General features: G+C 37.9%; 1 protein-coding gene and 1 non-coding gene across 19 annotated transcripts in view; both read right to left on the bottom strand.

Moving 5' to 3' along the window:
* Positions 1-584: 584 nt before the first annotated feature.
* Positions 585-11,297, bottom strand: part of SEC31A (SEC31 homolog A, COPII coat complex component) — a 73,230-nt gene continuing 62,517 nt past the window's right edge. For all 18 annotated transcript variants that reach the window (XM_034671601.1, XM_034671605.1, XM_034671607.1 and 15 more), the window contains 4 exons: positions 10,284-10,547; positions 7,258-7,377; positions 2,242-2,313; positions 585-1,174 (listed from right to left, as the gene is read on the bottom strand). In XM_034671601.1, the coding sequence (XP_034527492.1) occupies positions 995-1,174; positions 2,242-2,313; positions 7,258-7,377; positions 10,284-10,547 (636 nt within the window). In that variant the 3' untranslated portion in view covers positions 585-994. The remainder of the gene's footprint in view (positions 1,175-2,241; positions 2,314-7,257; positions 7,378-10,283; positions 10,548-11,297) is intronic.
* LOC117804495 lies at positions 3,836-3,942 on the bottom strand. The gene has a single exon (XR_004628981.1). It is a non-coding gene; the product is annotated as a U6 spliceosomal RNA (small nuclear RNA).

Below are 11,297 nucleotides of genomic sequence, written 5' to 3'. Positions count from 1 at the left end.
CCCCATGGTAGTTACAATGTTTATTTTTCTAGTTTTCCAACCTACTTATGGAAAATTACATAATTTAACAATGAAGAATTATTAGTATCTAATTTTCAAGATTCTGTGGGAACCATTATCTTTTGTTTACCACACTGTTTGTTCTTAAGACAAATTATAATAAAATCACTTGACAGAAAAACTGGCTGAAAAATGTCTGCCTTTGATTCAGGAGGCTGATAGAAATTAAAGGTTTCCTTCTAAATTTAAACCTCAGAGCTCTGGCTGACTTTTAAAAAGTAGATGAACAAATTTCTAAATATAAAATGGAGATAATTCAGTCTTAAAACTCAAACAGAATATTGAAAACATTTATTAATACAAAAAAGTCCAATGCATTCCATAGAATGAAAATGCTCAGTCTTTTCCAATAGATATTTAAAGCTAGTGATCCCCCTCTTCACTAATCTTTTGCTAAAATCTATGTAGCAACCTCTAGATTTAGTTATTTGCTCAGGACCCGAGTGAAGCCAAAGACACAAAAAATAGCGATTAAACTAAACTGTGAGCAGCTGTTTTTAAAAAAAGACTACATACACATAAAATAGGATTACACACTTTAATCTGATTGACATACAGGAAGTGGGGAGGACATGAAAGAAACTTAGTTTTAGCTCTGCTTTATGCATAACCAGATGCTCCTTTTCCAAAAAGTACACTGAGGTTTTAAAAACCACATTTGATCAGAATATTTCAGGAAAACACACTATGTGTAATCCAGGAAATACACTATTTGCAGAATAAGAAAATCATCATGGGCAATAAAAGATTGAAACAAAAGAAAGCACCTGGGTTTTGAGCAGTTCTAAGGTGAGTATATCTGCAGAAATAGTGTAAATACTCTTGACTGGCTGCTATGGAGACATGCTAATGAGGATTGGTCCGTATCTTAACATTTTTTAAAATATGTTTCTTTGGAAAAATGGCAATATGGGCTGGGAGTAAAGATGTCCTTTTAGACACCCAGCTTATTGGCCTGGGTGAGAACGACTTTGAGAACTGGCATGAAAGCTGAGGTCTCGCTGAAGTTGCTGGTGCTAACTATGTGGGTGTGGATGGTCAATCCTTCTGAGTAGTTTCGCGATTCAATGCTCCTTGCAATGTTGTGTAAACCATTGATGATTGTGGGTGAAAGCTGAAATAAAGGTAGAATCAAGAGAAAAAATTATTTAAGGAAGAATTTCCCATAAACTCTGATATTTAAAAGGAGATTGAAACAAATATTATAAAAAAGCAAATAAACCATTTAGCTTTTCTAGAAATAGTTTTTTTGGACCAAGCAACTCTTTAAGTTATAAAGTAGAACCATGACAAAATGATTTATGTAAGGAAATTATTATGAATTAGGAACATGTATGAGTCAGTTAATTTTTTTATAGAAGACAGCTTTCCTCCCCCAAGCTGAAATGCTAATGTCTTTCTCCACTTAAGAGCGTTAATTCTTCAAATATTTTAGATATAGCCTCATACCTTTTAAAACTTTTCCCATGCATATGAAGGAATTTAAAGGTTCTTAATCATGCTATCTCAAAGTAAGAACCCAGTTTATTCTAAAACCGTGTCTACAGTAGAGAAATTACTTGCAGTCTCCTGCATTCATAGGGCAACAGCCATCACCATGTACTCAATCTATCAGTTCTTGACTGCTTTTTGTAACCTTACCATCTCTTACAACCACAAAATCTACAGTTTTTTTTTACCATGTCATTACTTGGATTATATGCCCATGCTTTCGAGGGAAGAATTTACTTTGGATCAGTCCATGCACTACACTACTTCCACTGTTACATCAACTTTCTTTGGTTTGGTTCTCATGACATGTGTGGTTATTTTTATCTGATGGGACTGATGTGAGGAATGGAGAAGAGGAATGTTGAAATGCAAAAAATACAGCCATATATAAAATGAATACAAGGCCAGTTACCTTAGGGCCGATACAAGCCAGACTGTATTTCTACTCTTATAAGAAGAGTTAAAATTGCACCCCTATCTCACAAACACACATACACACACCCTCTCTCTCTCCCCTATTCCCTCATCCACAATAAATGACATTTAAGATTCAGTTAGAGAAAGCCCATTCTATAACTGTCAACATAATTTTGCCCCCAAATATATTACATATGAGTGCTGATGAGATGCTTATTTACTAGCAACTAGGAATAAATGATTATCATGAATCCTTTTTCCCCACAAACTTACTGTCTGTTCCCTAAGTTTATCATACAGAAACTCCAAGCGTTTGCTGGCATCATCTAGCTTCCTCTTGGTTTGCTGTAGGAGAGGAAAAAACAGACATGTTATATTTGTATATTTAACTTTTATCCAAAGACCTTGCCCTATCTCATTTCACTAACCCTTACACTCCTGATGCTGAACAGCTTCATTTTATAAAGAAACGGAGGCAACTGTGACTCAGAAACTTGAACAGACCATTAGGACAGAGTTCAGTAACCCATTAACGGGAGAAGGGTAGGAGGATAAGCGGCTTCCTTCTGGAGTGCAAACTGGGGTAGTGGTTGGATTTCACGTGAACTGTCAGCTCTGACAAGGTGTGTGCATGTATAACTGCACTGTCCACAAGCAACAGGAAGGGCCACCTGGAGGCAGCAGTGGGTCACTATATTACAGAAAAGAAGATCTAAGGACAGCGGCTGCAAATTATGGGTGCTAGCATCAAACAGAGGTGAACTGGAATCTTACTCTAACCCTTCAGAAATATTACTTATATACTTAGTCACATTTGGTATGTTTAATCCTGCTTCTTTCTGAGTTTTCTTTCTTCCCTTTCCTTCCCTTCCCTTCCCCTTCCCCTTCCTTCCCTCCCTCCCTCTCTCTCTCTCTCTCTCTTTTGGTAGGTTCCACACCCAGCATGGAGCCCAATGTGGGGTGTGAACTTATGACCCCAAGATCAAGACCTGAGCTGAGATAAAAAGTCAGATGCTTAACCGACTAAGCCACCCAGGTGCCCCTCATTCTGAGCTTTTAAAACACCAAGAAAAAAAAAAAGAAAGAAAGAAAATTACCTTCTCATGGCTTAAGATTACTAAGAGGGAGGTAGTAAAATGAGTTCTTAAATCAAGGAGTCCTCCCACGTCCCAATCTTCATACTAATAGTATAGTGAGAGAAAACTACTCTAAAACTAAAATTAAAGGTTTCAATTACAATGTGATTAACCTAATGATGTACACTATGCAACAGCCTTAGAAGTGACATAGTTCTTCAATATTTATTGAGTGCCTACTATGTGCCACGCTTATGTCTCAGGGACCTCAAATTCTCTTGGGTGGGTAAAAGAAACTAAATAAACAATATGTTGTATATGAGATGGTGATGAATGCCATGAAGAAAGAATTAACAGAGTGAGAGGCTAGAAGGGCTGGGAGTATGAGGTGGTACACAAAGGCCGGATAGCTACGGGGACATCTGAACAGAAGCCTAGAACAAGGGTGGAGTGAGTAATGCAGTTATGTGGGGGAAGATTCCAGGCAGAAGGAGCGGCACGTACAAAGCTGTCGATGCTCACATGCTCTCGGTATGCTGGAGGAGGGAATGTCAATGTGTCAGAAGGGGAGAAAGGAAAAGCTCTGAATTTTTCCCCACTGAGTACGATATTAGCTGTGGGTTTTTCATATAAGGCCTTTAGTATGCTGAGGTATGTTCCCTCTACACCTACTTTGTTGAGGGTTTTTATCAGGAATGGATTTTGTACTTTGTCGAATGCTTTTTCTGCATCTATTGAAATGACCATGTAGGTTTTTATCCTTTCTCTGGTGGATGTGATGCATCACGTTGACTGGTCTGTGAATATTCACAAATTCGCAAGCCATCCTTGTGCAGTGATCATGCCGATCTTCTCTATATTGGTCCAATTTTAGTATACGTGCTGTTGAAGTGAGCAATGATTGATCTATGAATGCTGAACCAGCTTTGCATCCTGAGAATAAATCCAACTTGATTGTGGTGAATGATTTTTTTGCTTTTTGGCAAATGATTTTTTTAAAAAAAGATTTATTTATTTGAGAGAGAGCGAGAGAGAACATGAGGGACAGAGGGGCAGAAAGACAAGGAGAGAAAATCTCAAGCAGACTCTGCACTGAGCACAGAGCCTGACGTGGGGCTCATGACCCCGAGATCATGACCTGAGATGAAACCAAGAGTCGGAAGCTCAACTGACTGAGCCACCCAGGTGCCCCTGTGAATGATTTTTTAAATGTATCAACATACCAACAGCATTTTTCACAGAACTAGAACAAATAATCCTAAAACTGGTATGGAATCACAAAAGACCCCAAATAGCCAAAGCAATCTTGAAAAAGAACAGCAAAGCTGAAGCTGTCATAATTCTGGACTTCAAGTTATATTACAAAGCTGTAGTAATCAAGACAGTATGATACTGGCACAAAAATAGACACATAGATCAATGAAACAGAACAGAAAATCCAGAAATAAACTCACAATTATATGGTCAATTAATCTTTGACAAAGGAGACAAGAATACTTAATGGGAAGAAGACAGTCTTTTCAACAAATGGTGTTAGGAAAACTGGACAGCTTACATGCAAAAGAATGAAACTGGACCACTTCCTCACAGCATACACAAAATAAACTCAAAATGGATTAAAGACCTAAATATAAGACAGGAAAGCATAAAAATCCTAGAAGAGAGCACAGGCAGTAATTTCTGTGACATCAGCCACAGCAACATTTTTCTAGAGATGTCTCCTCAGGCAAGGGAAATAAAAACAAAAATAAGCTACTGGGAATGCATCAGAATAAAAAGCTTCTGCACAGCAAAGGAAACAACAACACTAAAAGGCAACATACTAAACGGGAGAAGATATTTGCAAATGACATATCCAATAAAGGGTTAGTATCCAAAATATATAAAGAACTGATATAACTCAACACCCCTCCACAAAAATAATCCAATTAAAAAATGGGCAGAAGACATGAATGACATTTCTCCAAAGAAGACATAGAGGTGGTCAGCAGACACATGAAAAGATGCTCAGTATCACTCATCATCAGGGAAACACAAATCAAAACTATGAATATCACCTTGTATTACACTGGTCAGAATGGCTAAAATCAGCAACACAAGAAACAACATAGTGTTGGTGAGGATGTAGAGAAAGGAGAACCCTCTTGCACTACTAGTAGGAATGCAAACTGGTGAGGCCACGCTGGAAAACAGTATGGAGGTTCCTCAAAAAGTTAAAAATAGAACTAACTACCTTATGATGCAGCAAGTGCAAGAGCACTACTGAGTATCTACCCCCAAAATACAAAAACACTAATTCAAAGGGATACATGTACCCCTATACTTCCTGCAGCATTATTTACAATAGGCAAACTATGGAAGAAATCCACGTGTCCACTGACAGATGAATGGATAAAGAAGATGTGGTGCATATACACAACAGAATATCATTCAGTCATAAAAAGAATGAAATCTTGCCATTTGCAATAATATGGATGGAGCTAGACAGTATAATGCTAAATAAAATAACTCATTAGAGAAAGACAAATATATGATTTCACTCATGTGGAATTTAAGAAACAGAATAAACTACCAAAGGGAAAAAAAAGGAGAGAGAGAGAGACAAACTAAGGAACACACTCTAAACTACAGAGAACAATATGATGGTTCCCAGAAGGGAGGTAGATGGGATCAGTGAAATAGGTGATGGGGATTAACGAGTGCACTTATCATGATGAGCACTCAGTACTGTACAAAATTGTTGCAGCACTACATTCTATACCTGGAATGAATAAAAAAAAAAAAAAAGGAGAGAGAAAGAGATGCAGCTATCAAGGATAACATTATAAACTAAGTCATGCTGCAAAATTACTTTGTGTTGTCTGGACATAACTAAAGTGAAAAGACTGTAATACAGCCACATTGTAAAAATGATTCCAGCTATTGATTAAAAGGATTTGTGTGAAGGGGAACCCTGAGAGTCCCTGCTCAAAGCTAATCTCATCTAGCTATCGGCAGGAACCCTACCCCAGGGGCAGAGTCAGCTGGACAGGACAGGATATTAGGACTTTTTCCCCTAACTGGTTACAGGAATTACAGGAACAGTTTGTCTTTTTGGTTCTCTTCTGCCCAGGGCTCCTGTGGTCCCAGAAGGAAGATGATATGTTGACCTAGAGGAGCTTAAACTCAACAATTTATTGAGCTGGGCTGTGTACTACGTGTCTTCTCAACCTCTCTATACTGACTCACGCTTGAAGGAGGGCAGGAGCTTTCCTTCATTTTTATTAGGACTCTTCTATTTTTCAATGACTGTGTCCTATTTAGAGGTGTTCACAGGGGACAGTGTATGCGAGGCTATCTGCTTCATCTGCTCTCTGTTGCTCACTCAGTGTTTCCATCACTTTCAGAATGCTAGGCACGATGGTTTATGCTAACCTTTTCCTGCTTCTGCTTTCCTGACACACTTAGTACAGGGAATAGCCTTCTAAAAGACCAGAAGAAAGCTGTACATATTAATACTCAATGTTTGATGAGACAACAAATTCCAGAAGCTGTTTTTCAAGCAGACAAGTGGCCAGTGGCTAAATAAACATATTCAATGTTTGTTGGCAGAAACTGAGATTTCATCTAAAACAAGACCAGCTTTGTTGGATTTTTGTTGTTGCCAATACACAGGCATCCTCTAAAAAAACTAAGTAAAATCAGTTGGTTTAACTATGATTATGACTCTAGACTCTAAAACGATTATTTATAAGGTCTTTGCAAAGTTACATATAAGATTATGTATCTACTTTTAAAAGCTTTGATCTAAGCTCAGAAAGCAAGCCCAAACCTGACTTTCTTATGCACCACCATTCTGTCCTATTCATGTGCCGCACCATGAGGTTTGCTGCTGACAGGCAGTGCGGCATAGTGAATGACAGCATAAATTCTGGACCCAAACTGGGTTTGAATTCTGGCTCTGACCTTAGATGTTACCTAACTGCTTTTTGCTTACTTTAGCTGCCTGGAAAGTAAAGATGACAAATTTACCTACCATGGGGTTGTTGTGAGGATTAAATATTTATATATAAAAGAAATGAAATACATTTTTATATATAAAGCAAACCATATAAGTGCTGGTTTTACTACTGTACAAACTTCTACAGTATATCTTGTGAGACTTCATGAAATTACAGAAGAGCTCCGTAAGTGATTATTTTAAATAAGCAAAACATGAGAAAAAAATACATACAGGATCTGTGGCTGAAGAGAGGCAGCGCTGAATAAGATCCTCAAATGTGGTCTTTAGAATGAGGTGCTCATCTGGAATAGGTTTCTTGGTAATTTTTTCTGTTGGCAAAGACTGCACATGCTGGAAGAAATAATACCATAAAATGACCAGAAATGACCAGAAACTACCTATACACAAAAGCCCTGAAACTCTGTGATAAAGACAAACCAACTAATTACCTTGTAGATAGGCTGTTAAAAATCAAATGACAAATGAACATGTGAAAGCCCTTGGGATAAGTAAAAACGAAAATCAGATATTCAGTAGAAGGTACAGGCTTCTACAGCTTTGATTTCCAAAAAGAGAACTGGATATAAAGAATTTGGTCAATGATGGAACATATGTTGATCACTATTGCATGTGTCTAGTGGGAAGTAGACAGCAGAGCTATGCCAGTAGGAAACAGAAAGAACAAGGTATTTACAAAGTTGGCTAGTTAGAGTGGCTGCTTGCTCTGCATGTTGGCTCATCTGTTTATCCTGGCATTCTTCTATTCTTTGGTTTACTCTAGAAGGTTGGTAACTGCTCTATCATCAAGCTGCAAGTTTTTTTTTTTAATTAAAGATTTTATTTATTCGACAGAGATAGAGACAGCCAGCGAGAGAGGGAACACAAGCAGGGGGAGTGGGAGAGGAAGAAGCAGGCTCATAGCAGAGGAGGCTGATGTGGGGCTCGATCCCACAAAGCAGGGATCACGCCCTGAGCCGAAGGCAGATGCTTAACTGCTGTGCCACCCAGGCGCCCCCCCACCTTTTTTAAAGATTTTATTTATTTGAGAGAGAGAGAGAGCGTGTGTGTGTGCGCGCGAGAGCGAGCACAAGCAGGGGGAGGGGCAGAGGTAGAGGCAGAGGCAGAGGGAGAAGCAGGCTCCTCCCTGAGCAGGGAGCCCAATGTGGGGCTCGATCCCAGGACCTGGGATCATGACCTGAACTGAAGGCAGATGCTTAACTAAGCCACCCAGGAGCCCCAAGATTAAGTCAAAAGCTGAGATAGAAGAGACCTTGATGTTAGTAAATGTAAAGATAGAAAGACAAAGAAGGAGTGTTTGTTTTTAAAGTTCTGATTTATTAGTTCATTTATTCAAAAATATTAGGCAGTTAGGTGCCAGGCACTGACTATGTATTTGTTAGCCAATTCAGAAATGAACTCAGCATTCTGGCAATTTATTAGGCTACAAGAAGAAAAAGAAAGTTTTAAAGTGTCATAAAAAAAAGTTTACAAATATATATCTTAATGAAAGATGTTACTCGAAAAAAAAGGAAAAATGAAATGCCATCAATACATGTAACATAGCAACTGTATTGCTACTTAATTGCTAATAAGTTATCTTCAATGGATAATGGATAATATAACTAGAATTTAACTGAGGGGAAAGTTCTCTCCAGGAAATTATATCAGAAGGACAAGTAGGAGTTAACTAGTTGAATGAGAAAGGAACAGCATTCCAGGTAGAGGAAGAACATGTACAAAGGAAGGATCATGATACAGGGGACTAAAAGGAGGCCAGTGTAGCTGGACCAGAGAGACAGCAAGGAGGAGTATGAAGCTGAAGGCTTCCAGACAAGGTCAAATATTTTGGTCTTTATCCTGAGAGCAATGTTTTAAACAAAGAGGAGACAAGACCAGATAGCTGGATCAAAGGCAGACCAATTAGAAGTTCCTGCACTGCTGAAAACTGGGGATGAAGGCAGCACAGACCAGACTGGAAGTGTAGACCAGGGATTTGAGAGAGATTTTAAAAACAGTATTAGCAAGATTTAGGGACAGATTTAAAAGAGGGATTAAAGGAAAAGCGTATAAGGATGATTCCCAGGTTTTTGACTAGATTAAATAGGAACGATTATGGTGCCATTCACTGAAACAGGAAACACCAAGTTTTGAAGACCAGATTTGAGAGGAAGACTATGAATAAGGCTTCAGAAATGCTGAGTGTGAGGTGCCTCAGAGACATCCAGGTACACAGGCAGCTGGATATAAGGGCTTGGCTGAACACATACATCTTGTGCAGCATTCCCTTCTGATGGTAACTGAGGTTCTGGTCTAGATGAGTATAGCATGAGCACCCGAGGTCTAAACAAAAGTGAATAGCTGGGTAGCTTCCTAAACTAGTATAGACTTGTAATCGTAAAAAAAAAAAAAATTAACAACACATTTTTATAATTTATAGTCCTATGGAAAGCAGTTCTCCCACCTCTATCAAAAGACTGGTTTTTATAATGGAACTTTTAATATTTAGAAGTTCCTTAGGCAGAAATCTCTTAATAGTAAAGCATACCCTTGTGATAGAGATACATCTCTATAAATTCGACTTCAGTGAGTCAAAGACAAAAACAGAACTACTTTTATAGTTTGGGCAGGGATTTGTTTCATCTTCTTATGTTAACTTTGACCTAAACCCTTCACTTTTCATGAGCAGGTCAAAATGTTTATCTTTGCATGTCTAAGTCAGTTATATGTGATTTTTCAATGTCTAGACCCCTGCCAACTAGCTGTTTATATGTGAAAAACCAAGTACAAATTTATATCTCCATCTGAAGGTAGGCTGTATATTATTAGCTCTTACACATACACAAGAAAAGATATAATTCATTACATTTTTATTTTATATTTTAAAGGGAAAAAACTTGGAAATTTGGAAATAGCTTCCGCTTAGCAAGCTTGGCTGAAAATATGGATTCAACTGATCTTAAATTATGGCTACTGATTAGGTCAAATGAAATACTGCAATTGTCAAGTTAGTGTAAATATACACTAGCAAATATATGAGCCTCTTATAGAAAGTTTATGGCCATGAAACTGAAAAATAATATCCATGCATGATCAATCTTAAAAAAGGGGTTACTATTTTTTATTTAGGTTGCCTTAACTGAAACCAAATTTAGATGTTCATTAATAAAGGTATAAACATCAAAGTGAACACATTAAAAAAAAAAAATGAACTGAAACAGAGCTATCTCCCCATTCCGCTTACACAGATTTATGGTTACCTGGATGGTATTTCCAATAGGAGCCCCTGGGGCGCCTTCAATATTGGGCTTGGAGAAAGATGGTGGCATGCCTAGTTGACCGAGGGGTTGCTGTATGCCATGGAAGGTCTGGCCACCTGCAAGATGTGGCTGTGGAAATGAAGCTTGGCTTGACAGGGGTACAGGAGCCGAAGGTTGTTGCGGCAGCATTTGTGACTGGGGGTCACCCAAAGGGTTCATGATTGGTGATGTGATGGGAACAGGAGGCATAAAGTTTTCAGGCATCTTTTAAAAGACAGAAATAAAAGACACAAGCATAAGAAAAATAGTATCATTTACTCACCTTTAAATAAGGTTGACATTTTTTAAAAAAATAGAATACTCTTTTTCAAATGAAATTTCATGCAGAATTCTAGAGTAAAACATAAAAGTAGAGCTAATCTGGCTAACAGGGGTAGAGAGCTCAAAACTGGACCTCTCAGTTTCCCCTTTGTCTTCCACACTTCCTCTCATATGGGGAGCCAAAACACAGTGTTTTGTAAGAGGATGTCAAAGTCTACAGAATTATATCTAGCAATAGTGGAATCAGATATGCCAAATGTGTGTTCGTATTTAATGTGATCAGAATGTAATACTCCTTTTCCTAGATCACTAAGTAGATATTACCTGTCAATTCAATCATATTAAAAGTAGTAGATTAAATTTCTAATTATTACTAACCTAAATTTTGGGGTTTTTTGCCCATTTAGTACCTCCCAATTTTATTGTTATGACCTCTCATTACTATATTTAAGAAAAGGAAATCACCAGAAGTTAAAAAAAGTAGAAATGTTTGGGAAGAAAGAAGGAGAGAAGAATCTTATCTTGTGCTCCAACAGCTCTCAACAGTTACTGACAGTTAAACAGCGTTCAGCTACAAGGTTATTTCTTCATTCATACTACATGTGATACATAAAACAGTCCAAAATATAATTACCAAATTCATGACTACTGTTGGAAACCAAAGACCAAAGTACCCCCCAAAAGAAAAAAAAA

The sequence above is a fragment of the Ailuropoda melanoleuca genome, chromosome 11, assembly GCF_002007445.2.
Source record: "Ailuropoda melanoleuca isolate Jingjing chromosome 11, ASM200744v2, whole genome shotgun sequence".
NCBI classification, from domain to species: Eukaryota; Metazoa; Chordata; class Mammalia; order Carnivora; family Ursidae; genus Ailuropoda; species Ailuropoda melanoleuca.
Note: the sequence above shows the minus strand (reverse complement) of the source record. Positions and strands in the feature narration are given on the sequence as shown.